This window comes from Sturnus vulgaris, chromosome 10, assembly GCF_052056855.1.
Source record: "Sturnus vulgaris isolate bStuVul1 chromosome 10, bStuVul1.hap1, whole genome shotgun sequence".
Lineage (NCBI taxonomy): Eukaryota > Metazoa > Chordata > Aves > Passeriformes > Sturnidae > Sturnus > Sturnus vulgaris.
The window spans coordinates 16435729-16452317 of record NC_142252.1 but is presented as its reverse complement, the minus strand read 5'-3'; the positions used below and the strand labels follow the sequence as shown (position 1 = coordinate 16452317).

General features: G+C 41.2%; 1 protein-coding gene across 2 annotated transcripts in view; it reads right to left on the bottom strand.

Annotated features, from left to right (window-relative positions):
* The window catches only part of DIS3L2 (DIS3 like 3'-5' exoribonuclease 2), a 179678-nt gene that overhangs the window by 113080 nt on the left and 50009 nt on the right, over window positions 1–16589 (bottom strand). For both annotated transcript variants that reach the window (XR_015805587.1, XM_014871617.2), the window contains exon 7: window positions 10290–10524. Coding sequence is in view for 1 of the 2 variants with exons in the window: in XM_014871617.2 (XP_014727103.2) it covers window positions 10290–10524 (235 nt within the window). In the remaining variant the exon portion in view is untranslated. The remainder of the gene's footprint in view (window positions 1–10289; window positions 10525–16589) is intronic.

Genomic DNA, 16589 nt, shown 5'->3' with positions numbered 1-16589 from the left:
AGTAGCCATTTTGTTTTCTTATAAATTTTCAAGTGATCAGTTAACAGTTTATGACGTGTCAATCATAAAGACAGCCTGGGCAAAGAACAAGATGATCTGGAACAAAGGAAAACTGGACGGGGCAGAGGACAAGGGGAAGTTGGGAGCCTTCCAAAGGCCGTGCCTCCAGGCACACCTGTCACAAGCCCAGGGCTTTAATGGAGTGAACTCCCCAAAGAACAGCACATTCTGGTGGGAAGGGAAACCAGAACTAAACATGTTTAGGAAAAAAGCAAGAGCTGCATTCACTGCTCTCTCAGAGCAGCAGAACAGCAGCAGTGACTCAAGGTTCAGCAGGCAAGAATGAAAAAAGCACCCAGAGTTACGTTAGGAACATGTCCTTGTTAGCACTGCCTTTTTTCCATTTATCCTTCCAATGTCCATCACTCCAAAGTCACTTGGAAATTTTCACTGAAGCAGTTTTCTCAGTCAAAAAGAAGCCAGCAGGGATGTCCTGGGGCAGTAACATATACACACATGCAAAAGCACAGGATGCAGCTGTCACAGGGAGAACAGCAAATGGGTGGCCAGGCCTTCCCTGGCCTGGGATGAAGAGCATTCAGGGCTGGGGCACTGCTCCCCTTCGTGCTGAAGAGGAGTCCCATGTGAGCCCAGTATAGATATCAGAAAGCACCAAGACAGATATTAAATTCCCACCACGGCACATGATAGAACTTGCCTTTTCCTTCACAGCCATCATCAACTGGGGACCTTTTAGCTGCCTGGAGAGTGTCTTCTTCAGTGATCTCTCCAATTTCAGCATCCTTCCCAAAAAATCCTGGGATTATGAGAGACTCCAGCAGGCAAAGTGCGGGATCTACAACTACAACTGTTTCTTTTTGAGGAAGAAAAAAGGAAGCTATTCTCAGCCATCTACTTCTTCTTACCCATCTTTTTTAACCAACTTCAGTATCTTAAATGCCGTCACACACATTTACTAAGCACCAGCCATGAGGAATCCCTGTGACAAAACCTTCAACTCAGAAGGGACATCTACCCAGATTCAATGTCCACCTGGCTCAATTGTCAAATTACTGCACAGGAACCTCAGTCACAGCAGCAATAATCTGCCACCAGAGTATGATACTCGAGTGCCCTGAATACATCTCTGACAGTCCCTCTCCTTTATTACACATCCTCCTCCCCTCCAGTGGAGCTGAGCAGAGAGGGGGAGCAACAGGACCCCACTAGAGATTGGTGGTCTAGAAGATCTCAACTGAGAGATACAAACATCTCCAACAACAGGGCAGAGGCACAGAGGCAATCCTGAAGGAGAGTTAACTTGTGAGAGGAATGGGACTTTGTGCAGCAAAGGTGGGAAGAAACTCCTTGCATAATGCCAAACTAAAAATGAATTATTCTGACCCCTTTACTGCAGTGGTTATCCAATGACCATTCAATATTTCCACCCTAGGCAAAGACATGTTTTCTGAGAAAGATTTACTATGTTAGCTTGGGCAGTACTTCATAAGCTTATCTTACAGTGAAAACACACTTCAGCAACCAGGATCCAGTGAAACTGCATTATAATCTCAGTGTTTTCCTTTCAGCGATTATCTGACAAACCAAAACTGTAATAGTCTTACTTTAAAAAAAAATTAGGCACTAGACACAAAAAGCAAGTCAAATTAGTTATGTTATTACCAATGAATAGATCCAGGACACTTGGAATTTGCCTCTCTCTGTAAGAGATCAGTTTAGGCAGCTTCAATACACACTTAGATTTGCCTGACAGGCATTCCTAGGTCAAACATTACTTTTTTTTAAAGCCCCCCAAATTTCCTTTTACAATTCAATTACCATCACATTAAAAGGTGGCTGAAGTGGACCAAAAATCATCAGACTAGAATTCTGATTACTTATGACAGATCCAAAATTATTTTCACTAGGTTTGCAATGGTCACTGTGGAAATTTGCAAATCTGTCCAAAAAGAATACAATTAAAGATGCAATATCCATTTGCAAATGAAAATATATCATAGTTTCAGATCTCAAACACAACTTACTGAAAAAAAAAATCTCCCTCCCTGAATGGAAAAACACAAGTTTTTTAAGAAAATAGTACAATGTTTGCTACTTCAGCTAGGAAAAAAAAAAATGTACTTGAGAAGCTGGGTTACTCTACATGGGAGTATTTAAGAATCCCATCAGAAAATACTGTTCTTCATCTCAGTGCTCAGATATCAGCATAGCTGTAAACCTTTCAGTGGCAAAGCCAACTACTTACTAATGAAGCAACAACATTTAGTTTCTCTGACGTCTGCTTCAGGGAGTAGTTTTCAGTATACTATGTCTTAGTACCAAATACCTAAGTGGTGTGAAACAGACCAATTTATTATAAACATCTCCAGGACTGTGTGTCACACACACAAAGGATGTTTCTATAATTCTGTCTATATCAGCACACAACAGACATTAGGAAATGAAACTCCCTTCAACCCAAAAGCGATACGTGCATACCCAGAGATTTGCTCTGGGCTACACTAGTCTGCTACAATTTTAATTTTTAGGGATAACAAAAAGAAATGTTGCCGTTTAGAAGAAAGCACAAGGACTCTTCACAGTCTGCAACTGATGGTTTCTTGGCACAGAACAGCTAATTTCTTCAAAACACAAATCTACCAAAAGGTAGAAAAGAAGGAAGGTGCTGCTTCACTTGCTACCAGGTACTATCCAAAACTGGGATGTATTTTAAACACCATACAAGTAGGGTCAGCTAGAAAAGTATCACAGAAAAAGCAGTACTTTGCATTTATACCTCCACACACAGAGCTTTCCACCGTGATGGAGGAAATACAGGTATTTCACTGCAACGAGACTGTTAAGGTAACAGCCTTGGAAATTAACACATGCACCCTGCCCAAAATCAGCCTAAGAGCTCCCATGTGCAATAGAAGAGGGCTCTGCAGTAAAAGAAGCAAAGCAGCTCCAAACCATTCAGCTGAGCATCCTGAGTTGTCTCATCGCAGAGCTGTGTGCCTAATGAACAGGACTAACCTCCTCAGAGATGTTTATTTTTGAATACTCATTTAAGCAAACTCACCCTGCCACAGATGTTCATGTCTTAACACCTGAGCACACACACACCTGCCTGCCCAAGGGTGCACTGAAGAGAGGACTGGGACACTCAGATGATTAGCATCAAGATTTTTGAAGATGCACAGGCAGGAGAAGACCCTCAAAGAGGGAGAGGAAAGGCTTAGTAACAGATGTGTAGAGTACAGACAAGCATCTGCAGTAGCAGAGCAAAGGCAGTGTGAAGAGGTGAGTACAGCTGGCTCCCTCAGACATGCAAGGCAGCCAAGCATGTAATTATTTACTTATATTTAGCCACCTCCAGCAGGAGGGATGGAGGAGATGGCAGAATGATGAGACAAGAGTGTCACTTTTCCTTAGAACCCTAGAAGTCTGATCCACAGCAAAGATCAACATAATTTTGGGACGCTGCCATCTAGCCCAGCAGATCAGATCATAGCTGTCTCAGTAGCCACCTAACATTACTACAAGCAGAGCATGGCTACACTGACTCCTGGCCCTCTCATGTCCTTGAGGAGCAGTCAGTCAGCATCGGGGTTGAAAGCCTTATTGCAACAGAATTAACCCTACAAAAAATCAGGTGGTGCTGCAGTCTACAGAAATACAGCTCTATTACATCAATGACAAGCAAAATTAAAATGTTACAAAAATAATTCCACTGAGTATTTTGCCTATTTACTTAATGTTCTTCCTTCCTGCATGTGCATTTGTTCCTAAAGTCTGTGTGTCCAATATTACTATTCTATGGAAAATATGTTAGCTGAATGAATCCTAATCTGCTTCATCCTGGAAATCTTGCTGCTAACAATGACCACACTCTGTTTATCTCCACACCCACCATTCACTCTCAGTATCATGCCCTCGCATTTACTTGACCTAAACTTGCAACTCAAAGGAGAAACATAGGTGAACTCAGGAACATATGGTAATATGCTGAACTTAATCTAATTCCTGTTACCTAATTGTCTAAGCAATTTATTTTTTCCAGTACTTAAGAAGTCATTTGGGGGTCAAGATAACTTACTAGGGAAGAACAGGGTAAGGAACTTTCCCAACATTAACTTCCATTGCAGGCCTCAGCTTTTCAACAAAAGAATAACTGGAGCTTTTTCAGCCTGTAGCATTTAATCAATGCAACCATAAAGCCCAATTTGTTCAATACCAGGAGAACACTTTTCTTAAGTTGCTATATTGTTTATTCTGCTAGAAATGTATGCTGTCATTTAAGAGAAGTTATAGCAACAAGCAGAAGAGCTACATCCAGAGACCCACAAACATGAACTTAGGATAAACTCATACAGAGCTGTCTTGAGCAGCTGAAACTGCTCCAGCTTCTCTGCTGGCTTTCCAGGCTTCAGCGGAATGAAACTGATCCGATTTTTGACAGTTCCACCTCAAGGATTTCTATTAAAAGCCATGTAACTGAGAAGATTTCCTGGTGAGCTTTCACTCTGCTGTGGCCTAGAAATTTTAAGAGCTATGCAGTGGAGATGATCCATCTCCACAAAGCTGCAGGCTAGGAAAGAACAGTGAAGCTCCTTAAAAGCACTCAGAGTGAACGAGAGCCTCTGAAGAGGAGGGAGAAGAACACTTGTTCCTTCCAGGGGCCAGTGATGTTGGTGGACTCTAAATATGCCAGACTTCATGGCTGCTAAACTGAAAGAAGGGTGAGCCTGAGGTTCAGCACGTAATCCAGATTTTTGTCACCATAATTTCCCTACCAGATCTGGCCAAGGAGAGGAAGAGCAGTAACTCTGAACTCTGCCTGGGCCAATACGAGACATTGGCAACTGCAGGACCCCAGGTGCCAGAGGAAGGCACAAAAGGCATCTTGTCAAGCTTAAGAGAAGAGAGAGGACACAAAAGCACTCGAGGGGACATGGAAGTGCATGAGAAGTGCAGAAGTGCAAAACAGAGACTAAACTCTGCATTATAAATACATTTTTCTATTTTGCTAGAAAGATCCAAAAACCTTTCTAAGCACTGACTCTAGAACATCATCTGGAGAAAACAAAGGCATGATGCCATTATTACACAACCATACAGTGAACTTACCAAACACCAGTATTTCAGTTAAGCCAAGCAATCCTGAAATACTCAAAATACAGCCTCCAGTCAGCAGCAGCGTGGACACCAAGCAATTTTAGGTTATCATTTCTGACCTTATCAGGACTACTAGGGACTGACAGTCACATCTGACTTAACAGAGATTGACCACTGTCCACCTGGTGAATGCTAAATAGACAAGGAGACACAAGCAAAGCCTGCAGCAGTTTCCAAATTCTGTTGGCCCTACCCATTATCCATTAGTTACTCAGTTCATGTGAGTCTTCTCTGCCTGTAAATGAGCTATTTCTGTTCAAACTTCATTACGTCAAGGCAGTGAGCAAGTTTCAGACATTCACATATCCAAGCTCTGATTTGCAGTAGTGTAGGTGTAAGTGGAAATCCTGAACAGACACAACTCTGATTGTTGCCAGGGCAGCCAGTGCACCCGCTTGATGACTTCCACCCCCGTGGGAAGCAGGATATTTTGTGTATCTGGTGTAGTAAGATCTCCCGTGAGAAGAGTTGAAAAAAGCCAAGCAAACAAGTTTGACAAGGATAACTTTTGGCACGGTGACACTGTTTTACAAACTTTTATTTGAATATCATTTTGCTAAAGGAGGGCTGAGGCACTTTTATGAGAACAGCTGCCATTCTCATGAGTACAAGTAGCTGCTACTGTTCAATTGCTGATGTTTCTTTATCAGAGAAATCTGATTCCAATATTTAACAAGAGACATTTGTAGGAAACTCAAGTGACACACAGAGTAGTGTAGGGATAGAGTATCATAAACCATTCTGTACAGAACATTTTGCACTTTTCCCAGGTCGAGAGATACAGAGAGTTTCCATTTTTTATTACATATCGAAATAGAATATAAAGAAAATCCTCCTACTGCAGTGAAAAGTCACAGAAGTAATGTATTCTAGGTTAGCAGTAAGTGATAAGATAAAAGTTACATGACCTCTGCTGCAGTAGTCAATGTGAATGAGGATTAAGAAAAAGAATTACAGACCTGGCAAAGGTCATTTTGACTGGTGAATGACACAGAGTAAGCTGAGGTCTCAGGGTACAATATAGAGGACTTGTATGTCAGTACCAAGCACTACAGGGATTTAATTTTTTTCTGTGTACACACTGGTGGTTCAGACTACTGCCAGGATGCTATTGCCTTGTTCAGCAGGGCACAAAAATCCCAGAGAGGGTTTGAAGGACACTATTGAGGAAGCTGAGAAACTTTATTCAGGGTGCTCATTCTTATTGTCTTTTTAAGGAAAAAAAAGCAGAAAGTTGGTTCAGCATATAGATATTTACGCTTTGGAAATACAGCTGAAAATCCAAGAGAAAAAGATATTTTCAACTTTGCAAGACCAAATACCAAAGCTTAACATTCAGACAATTTAACTGTGAAACAGGACAATATTAGTCTTTGTGTAGAACCAGGTGCTGGAGAGAAGAATGGCTGTCACTTCCTCAACTAAATACTTTTCAAAGATGATCTTTAACCCCACTTCTTTGCAAGAAAAGTCCGGATAAGCAGAGCAAACTCGTTTGACCAGGACATCTTCTGGCACCAGTTATGAGTTTCTATTTAAATATCCTTGAGCAAAGCAAGACTGTCCCACTTTTATGAGCACAAGAAAGTACACGGGCTGAGAATTAGGCTGAATGCAATGGTCTCTTCACTTCCATGGACCTTCCTCTTCCTTATCCCATCCCTTCTGGGGACTTAGGAATAGAAAGGCAGAAAGCACAGCTCTCATAACAGCAGCACTTAGTGAAGACAGATCCAATATCTGAGTCTAAGGCTGTAGACTTGTGCATAATAACAATTTCTACCAGTTTGCCCTAAGCTCCACGGAGGCACAGGAAATCCAAGGTACAATGACTTCAGGGAAATTCAGTCCCTCAAATCTAGGCCAGAATCAGTGTACACGATGTTTCACGCTTCAGAGCTTCTGACAGCAAGGGCCAACCCCAAAATTCTTTGCCCCAGCGTGTAACTGGAGATGGAGAGGGTGACTGTGCTCTGAAGAGGAACAGAGCCATGAGAAGGGATGGGACACAGGCCAAGGTAGAAAAGACATCAAAACAGTCTGCACTCCCAGAGTGCTCTTATTCGAATGACACATCTACTTTTATTCTTCATGGTTCATTTTGACCATCAGCATCAGAACAAATGAGCCAGCAGAGATATTGTGCAATCCTACTCCAGCATCAGAAAGGACAAAAGGCATCTTGCAATTGAGAGCAGAAAACTGCAGGGCTTGTGTTCGTGAACAAAGATTTGAGCACAGTCTCAACCTGGTTGTGGGGTTTTTGCCCAGAATAAGTAAAATGTACTTTTGATTCCATTATCAATTCCATTATATTCTCGATATCCATACAGTAGTTATGGACATTTTTCACCTCCAGAAATCTTGTGGGTTTTTTATTTAGTTTGAACTTTGGGCAAGTCATATATGTGGATCTTTTTCTAAATATACACATAAACACACATATATATATATATATATGTATGCAAACACGTACACTAAGTACACATGAGAACATGATAGACTCTTTCTTGATTTTGTTTCATTAATATAGTATCTTTGATAGAATCTTTGGCCAGCTTGAAACCTTCAAGAAACCCTTCCAAAAAAGGAAGAAAACCCTTCACAAGTATTCATTTAAGACTTGTGCTAGCCACAGAAAATTCCTCCTGCTCCCTTCTGTGCATAAGGCCATGCAATGGGACCGTGTGACAAACCCTGCAAAGCAATGCTTTCAGGGAAAGCAAGTAAAGCACTGGGTTTGGTGAGTCAGGAAGAAATCTCCCTGTAAATCCCAACTTCCATCCACCTCCCTGTTTTACTGCAGGAGCTGTTTCCAGCAGAAGGGATGTAACATGAAAGAGAAGGCTCATATGCAGGAAGTTCAGCTGGCAGCAGCAGCCAAGCAGCTCTCCCAGGAGAGGCCCACATCACCCAGGGAAGGGCATCTCCACTCACCACAGCACAACCCTCCAGTGCTCTCTGCCTCCAATGTTGGCACCATATTCCAGTGGATGGCCTTAGGAAGTCCAACTGATTTTACCCTCTGAGGTTCAGTTCTGCCTTGAAAAAGTGTATGTCTGGTGCTTTCAAAAAAGCATTTTGAGCCACACCTGTGAAGGCTGAATTTGGCAGGATTTTTTTTCTTTTTTTTCACGATACTTATCAGTGATGCTATAATAACTATAGCTGCTTTCCAGGCAAGACTGAAAATCTGGATAAGTGATGATATGAGAAATTGTATGAAGGACAGGAAACAAGCCAAAGCAATCATCAACTACTCAAAAGCACCTTCAGAAAAATCAGCATCGTAAACTTTATATGTATAAAAAAGAGAGGGTATTAAAAAGCAGAGAAAAAAGAAAGTAGGGAAAACTCCATATGGGTTATATGGCCAAAGAAGCTGAAGCAAATATTAAAAGAGGTGATAGAAAAACACAAACCCAGCAGAAATCTAACTGGCACATCCATACCAGCCATAAGTGAACATGAAAAAGCCTTGAAAACAAAAGAAAACAGTTGGCTTAGGCAACTGCAGTGGAAAAGTGGATTTCAACTGTGCAGACAATAAGCTGATCTCACATTTGTCCTAGAAATATTCTCCAAAGACAGAATCAAATGGCAAAACCCACTCAGATGGCATAGACTTTGAGAGATGACTTGATAACTTCCAACACAGGTCACTCCAGAGCATCTTGAGAAACTATGATACACCAAAAAAAAAAAAAAAACTTCTCATCAACTCTTTAAACTAAAGCACAGTCACATAACCAAAGTAAAATACTGGCTCAAGCATGTACTTATTTTAGATGCTGGTATCAAACTAGAATGTACTTCTACAACGTTTAATTTGGCATTGCTATCAGAAGCAACAAAGATGCAACAGACACAACAAGTGACTCAGGAGAATTGTTGAGTCGAAGTGGCCCCATGGTGTGCAGCTGCAAAAGACTGCAGAACAGCTGAGGTTAAAAACCACCTGTGTAAAACATCCATAGACAAGATGACTAACTCCCCAATCAAGCTGTATCCTGGACAGGAATGGAACAATATATGAGTTAGTTCACGTGCCTTGGCAGGATGTCAACAGTGGAGATATCCAGAAGGAAATAGCATCACAAACAGGTAAGGTGGCAGCTCCAATCATGAGGTGGAACCAATGCTTTGTCATAAAAACTACAACACTTCTATTCAAATATTATTTCCTGTTTTATTAACAGATGGGTGTGAAAAATGGAAGTCTACCAAAAGTACAGGCAGGGGTCTGTGCATCTTCAAATATCTCAGGAAAATACGAGGTATTAAATACGACAGCTTTATAACCACCACCAAGATTTATCAGAGTCCAACAACTACTTAGGTCCTGAGTTACTGCTGCATTTTCTGGACAATTGGGGCAAGCAACAGGAACACACCAGAATATCTGTCCCAGTAAACCTTTCCTGAGCAGCTGAAGGCACACGTTAAATGTGCCAATTGTCAGAATCCTTTCAACACACAGCTCTTTAGGAAGGGATTTAATACTAGAAAGGACATGCAAAGAGCTGCATAAGCGTTAGTTTTGGGACAGGGGAGCCTATTTTATTTTGCCCTAAGCAACACTTGATGGCTTGGATGGAATTCAGACTCAGAATAAAATAGGTTTGCCTTCAAAACAGATCACATAATTGGCTTTAGGTTTTAGTGCAATTTTCTTTTTAAACAGACCAAATCTTTAAGTTGCTCATAACTCAACTGTTTGAAAACAGCAACAAACTTAACTGCCCCCAAGGAAATATATTCTTATCCCCAAACTGAGACACACAGATTGGCCAGACAAGCTGCAAGGAAACCGCTACAGCAGCATCTTGAATTAAACAGCAACCAGCAGTCCCCAGACAGCCCCGAGTGCAAATCTAAAGGTGGGACTTCTGTTTTGCAGATTTACTTTGCACCAATCAAAACGACATAAAACCCCAGCCACTAATATCCATTCAAAACCATGAAGACAGTTTAGCAGAAAGGGATAGAAGCGATAAGGCATTAAGCTTTTATGCCTGTATTTTATATCTCACAGCAAAGCGAGGCAACCAAGTAACACTTCAATGTTTTGCTCAAATAAAGGCCTAAAATCAGCAATCTGATCTACTCACCGTTTTCACCAGTATCCAGGGAAAGTTTCTTAATGTCATCAGTCAACATATCCTGCAAGTGGTCTTGTCCATTCTCTCCATCATTATCATCAAATTGAGCTTCTATAATGACATCCGGACTTTGAGCATCGCCTTTCGCCGTCTCTTGTGGAATGCAAGTCCCCAACATATCCTCAGGGACGTCTGATTCATGTGTGACTTCTGTTTCTTTGTCACTACCATCTGGCTTTATTACCTGAAGGAGCAGGGGATTAAAAAAACAGAGGCAAGCTAAATTACTGGACTGAAGAAAGAAAACATTATCTTTCCTTTTTCGTTTGCATCCCCAAGGAGCAGACAATGAATTGTGGGTGGCTGGTGGCACACTGCAATTGCAGTGTAATTAGCCACAGATATTGCACAATCAAAAGAGGTACCTCAGTAGGATAAAGACTGGCACGGCATAGCTTTTGCAATACCTCAACTGTGACAATAATGTATCCAAAGTGTATCTAGAGCATAACCATACAGTTCCTGCCAAGCCTCTAATCAGCTCTGCAGAAGTTAGGAGTAAACACAGGCAGGGAGGAATATACACTACAATTTAATAGGTTGCTTAGACCATTGTTCACCAAGATACACTAATCATCCTGGGACATCCCAAAACTTAAGCAGCTCCACTGAATGCTGGGATCATGTCAAAGCTCCTCCACACAGTTAGGAACAGGCTGAAAAAGCAGAGATTAGAGAACGTGGTGCCCTGTGACCTGTGGAAGAACTGGACTCTGACAGCTTCGTAAGGCATCAAGGTTTATGATTTTAGGCTGTGTTTTTATTGTTAAGGGCACTCAGCTATTGCCATTACTTATACAAATCTCCAAATCAAATTACTGAAGAAGAGTGAAGCAGACACCAAGCCTGGATGGCATCTCTCATTTCATGTGACTGGGGCAGAAACTGCTCCAGTTCAGGATATAATGACCAGAGTGGTTGATACCTTGGACACACCAGCCTTTAGCAGCATCCTTCATGCAACCAACAGTGAGTTACAAACACCTACACAGCTGGAGAACCTAGATCCAGGTTTCAGTTTCCAAAATGTTTATGTTTCACTCAAGCTATGGTACCTCAGAGTGAGATGAAAATCAATACAGAATAAGAAATAACCTACTAAACATTAAAATCACAAAGATACTGTGTGACTCTGTTCCAATGCCCTCCTGGTGACTGAGCTCCCCTCCAGCTGGTGCTGGTAATTCCCCAGAGATGCTCCTCCAAGGTGCCCAGCCCTCAGCATCATAACCCAGTACATGAGCCAGCAACTCACACCACTAGCAAGGCAGGTGAAGGGCCCTTTAAAAAATGCAATAAAACAAGTGAAACAGCTTTCTGGTAACATACTTTATATGATCTATATAGTTGCTAGAAATAAACATAAATAACCTCAACAGGTTGAGCTACCTGAGTAAGTCAAAAAAGCTCCACAAATTATTCTTTAGTAACTAAAAAGCAAGTAAATCAAAATCAGATCTGTACAGGGAACACTTTCACAGCTTTACATACAAAGAGCTATAGTCATGCTTTCAAGCAGCATCCATTTCTTTGTAAGCTTTTCACAACACATAATAGAAATAAAATCAATTTTGAAATGGGGTTGAATTCAAGTCCTTAAAAATAAAAAAACTCAAATGACATTGTTTTGAACTCTTGTTACCTTTTGTGACTCTTCTTCCCATCTTTATTTTCATTTTTTAACATGTATACAATTTGTTACCATAGCAGATTTTGACTCAAACATTAAATTGTGACAAAAAAAAAGGGAAAAATTTTGGCAGAAGGTGGGAAAATGGCTGATTATTAAACCTGGCTACATTTGGTACATAAAATACTGACACACAATGGTCTGGGCAAGAACAGTCTATTAGATTAGAGAGCTGACAAGGCTCCACACGCTAGTGACTCTGCCAGTGTACCTATCCAAAAAGAAAACCAGTGTCAACAGTAATGTTTGGACCCTACCATGGTCAGATGTGGATGTATTCAGCTCTTAAATTTCAATTGCACCAGATGTGTGCAAGTGTGCAACTGCAGCAGGAGCTCATTTCCTTCAACCCCTTCAAGTTTTGCCTGCATTTTTTTCTCTCCCAGTCTTTCTTGGAGAGTGTGAGATGTGGTTTGGATCCTAAATTAGTATGTTTTCTATATGTAAAGCAGCAGACAACATCGAATACATCTTACAACAGGAAACACTTCTCTGAAGATGTGGCACTGGAAGGGTTATGCTTGAAAAGTTGATGTGGTTATTAAAGAAGGCAGCAGATATAGATTTCATTTTAAATGCTCTATGATAAAATTGCTGTGCTTCCCCCAAGCTAGAGGACACACAGTGCTGCCACTAGCAGCAGAATACTCCAGCTGTGACTACCTAAACCCCCAGTCACACATTTCCTTATGGATTTTCAAAAGGATTTTGCAGTAAAGTTTTCCAGAGTCCACAAAATCATAACCTCCACACAGAGTAGATCAGCAAAATGTCCAGCTGCTGGCAAGCCTGGGCGATAGGATTTGTTTTCTTTTTATGGCCAAGACAGATAGGCTGACCTCATGCATAACAGAGCAGGGAATTTCACCCAAAATTTCTCATATCACTCAAAAAATTTAGAGAAGCTGTATATCACAAGACTGGAAAGCCGCATAAGACTTTACAAAATCAGGAGCTCAGTGGATACAATTACTCCATTTAAGAGGATCAGAGGTGCTGGCCAACATGAGCTCATCACACAGATTCCAAAGAGCAGGATCCTTCTGTCTATGAGCAGCAGAAAATACAACCATGACATATTAAGCATTTCTTACAAGTGGCATCTCAGATTCAAGAATCTGATGATATTGCAGTCTCCTGTTTCTTCTACCATTATTGCAGCTTATCCATGGCATAAAGCATACAGCTAGATCGGGTCACTTCTGATCACAGGCACAGAGTAAAGCAAATGCACAATCGGCTCAGTCTATCTAAACAAATGTAGTCACATGTGCAGTACAGAGTCCCATTCCTTGGCAATACAGGTGACCCTGCATGGACCTAGAAAAATGGGATTCTCCCTTGTTACACATGCATGAAATATATGACCCCACTGACACACAAACATCATTAAAGGCCCTTAAAAGACCTTAACTTCTTGATCTGTGAACTAAAATGTCAACCTTATGGTTGTTATTTTTATATGCTCTTTAATAATAATTTTAAACAAGTTTTAATAAGCATTTTGATGAAAGTCAATTGTTTGTTTGAATGCCTGATCCTGAAGACAGTGTCTGAATAAGTGTTCTTCCAGCTTAAAACAGACATCTACCACTGAACAAGCATCAAGTTTCTGCCTCACTGGTGACTGGCTTACTTTGTAAAGTCATAGCTGACAGAACACAAGACATTTGAATGGAAATCTCATTTCATCCATAAGTACAATAAAAACCAGCTAGTGGGCAAAAACATCCTGGCATAGACCTGTACAATCTGGACAATGGAGCATCCAGCCCAGTCTTGAAGCAGCAATTGAATGAACAATTGTCCTCACTCAGGAGGAATTGGTTCCAACAGAAAACTGAACTGTGCATCTGAAAGCATAGGGGTTACCTCCTATGCTACAGAGGAAATGGTCTCCTCTGCCAGAACCAATCTCATATCTGTCCTGTTAGATCCCAGCTTTTCACAGACTTTCCACCTAAACTTCCACACAAAGGCCAGGCCTCGTTACTCTCAGATCAGGTACAGAGTTTTTGCTGCTGCCTCCTCAGTGCCTGTAAACTGAAACAGCTCAACAGGAGCAGTGATTTTCAACAATCTGAGTTATTAACCCCAGGCTCTTTCAAATAAATGTACCAAACCCCTGAAGTGTTTAAACCTGACACTAATAGGTTTGCTTTTCTTTCTTATTAATCTCTGATCCTGACAAGTAATCCATGAATCCTCATAGATCTGACAAAGTGACATGACTGCTGGATGAATGCACCTTGCATGGCTAAAAACTGCTAAAAACTTTTCATGTAGGGTCACTACTTTCAATGGAACCTTGTGCAGAGAGACTTCCTTTGCTGAAAACATCTGGCAGGTAAGGAAGCGAGCAGAATTATCTTCACTTCAGCCAGTTTGGACACAGATTCAATAAAAACTAAATTCTTCACCTCACTCAAAAAGCCGGTATTAAAAAGAGTATTTCCAGAAGGATACTGAAGCAGAATGGAGAATATATTTCTACATAAGTCAGTCAAAATCCTGGAAAGTGCCTTCTAATGAGCACTCAAACCTAGAATGTGTAACTTGCCCAAAAGATTTTAGAAAAGGCAACTCATTAATGGCAACTCTCTTCACTGGGGCAGAGAGATGATGCACAGAGGCTCTTCATGCTTGTACAGAAAGGTGCAGTCGATTCACCAGCAAGTGGGAGCTGAAGAAGGTTCACAGCTCACAAAGAACTCATATTAAACAGGGAGGACTGAATAGGAGAACAGCTAGAAGAGAAATAAGGTGTTAGCCCAGGCCTACCTTCTGAGGTTTGCAAACCAAGGTAAGAAGCCTTTCTTCTGAAAAATACTTTGATCAAACAGAAGTTCTGCTTTAGCCAAACAAAGTTATTATGCTCAATACTGGGTAGGGAGACAAAGTTTAGGCCAGAGCTGCTGGTCCACTCTGCAGCTGAGCCTTAGTTAAGCAACAAGTCTCAGAAACAGGTTCAAAGTGGTTCTTTCAAAAGGAAGACAGCTGAAAACAGGGGCTTTGGACCAAATTACCATCTCCTCGTTAAAAGGACTGTTGCTACCACAACACTAACACAAACACCACATTTCATACCAGGGCTGTGAACACCTGCATCTATTCGTCTCCCAGCTTTTGCCATATTAAACAGGCTTCACTTAAAAGCTGATTCCCTAATGTTCCCTCACGAGGGAGGAGGAATGGAGTCTGGCTAACACGAGATGCTGTCACAGCTCATACATAGATACTAGAGCCAAGCTACCATAAATATTGTGAGGAAGAGCTTTGCTTTTCTGAAAAGAGTAACCAAAAGCTGGCTCACTCTAGTTGCTTCTTGGATAAAGAAAGGATGGCACTTACAAGAAAAGAAACACCTGTCCCAAGCACCCTTCCTTCTTTCCATAATCCCACATACACCAAACAGTACTAGGAAGACAACAACTCAGTAAAAGTCACTAGTCTCAGTAGAAACAGCTATGGCACTACTTTTAAAATAACAATAACGTTATACTGAGGAGGTTTGTTGTGGTTTGGGATTGGATTTTTTTCATTACAATCTTTTAATTCTAAATCACTGGAAACACTTGCTAACAGCCCCCAGGATAGTTATTTTATATTAACAGCACATTATAGTTTGCATTTCAGTCATCAAATTGGATGCAATAATCATGCAAACATCCATATTAAAATCTCTCCCCCTTGATTAGGAAAGACTACTTGTTCCTCCCCAATGGACTCTGTTGTTCCCAGATGTCACTAACAGTTTCGTCACAGCAGTCACTACAATACCATCCTGCTTGTGGATTAAAAGGTTAAATGATCTGAGTACACAAAGGCTTCTTGGAAACAGTGATTTCTCAGAATCTGCTCTGACTTGCACCCACTGCAGCAGGTGAGAAGTGGGAAAGAAACAAATGAAATCTAAGGCTTGTGTTTTGAAAACAAAATATCATGACAGATCTTCAGTATGACCATCAAACCTGTTGAGACCCCAAAGCCATCTTGCCTGCCCTTCCCAGAATCACGCAACTTCTCTGCTCAGACTAACCTACAATGTGAGTTTTACTGCAGAGTTATTTCAAATAATCAGACTGAACGTCCATGTTTAGTCCAACCTGAGCAGACAGCCCCATACCCAGGCTTGTCAGGCATCTGCACAAGAAACAGAATTAACTGTAGAAAAAACTCCCATATTTTGGAACAGCCACCTCAACTCACTACTTCTTTCTGCTTCTACCAATAAATCTCATTCCTGAGCTGTTCACTCATCTCTCTGTGCTCCAGGCTGTACCAAAGCAATCTAGGTTACAGCGTGTTCCCTGCAAGTCCACCTGAAGTCCTTCTCCTACCATCTTGCACAAATAACCAGAAAAACAAGTGGAAAAGCATCAACAAGGAAAATTCTCAAGACTGACCTTTCTGAATCCTAAAGCCAAAACAAGAACTGTCTCCTCACCATGTATTTCCACTCCCTATCTGGTCTCTGACCTGTCATTTGCCTCTGAAAGCTCCCCATTCCCATTCCCTGGCCCTCATCCCACACCTACAGTCTGTTTCCAAACATGTTT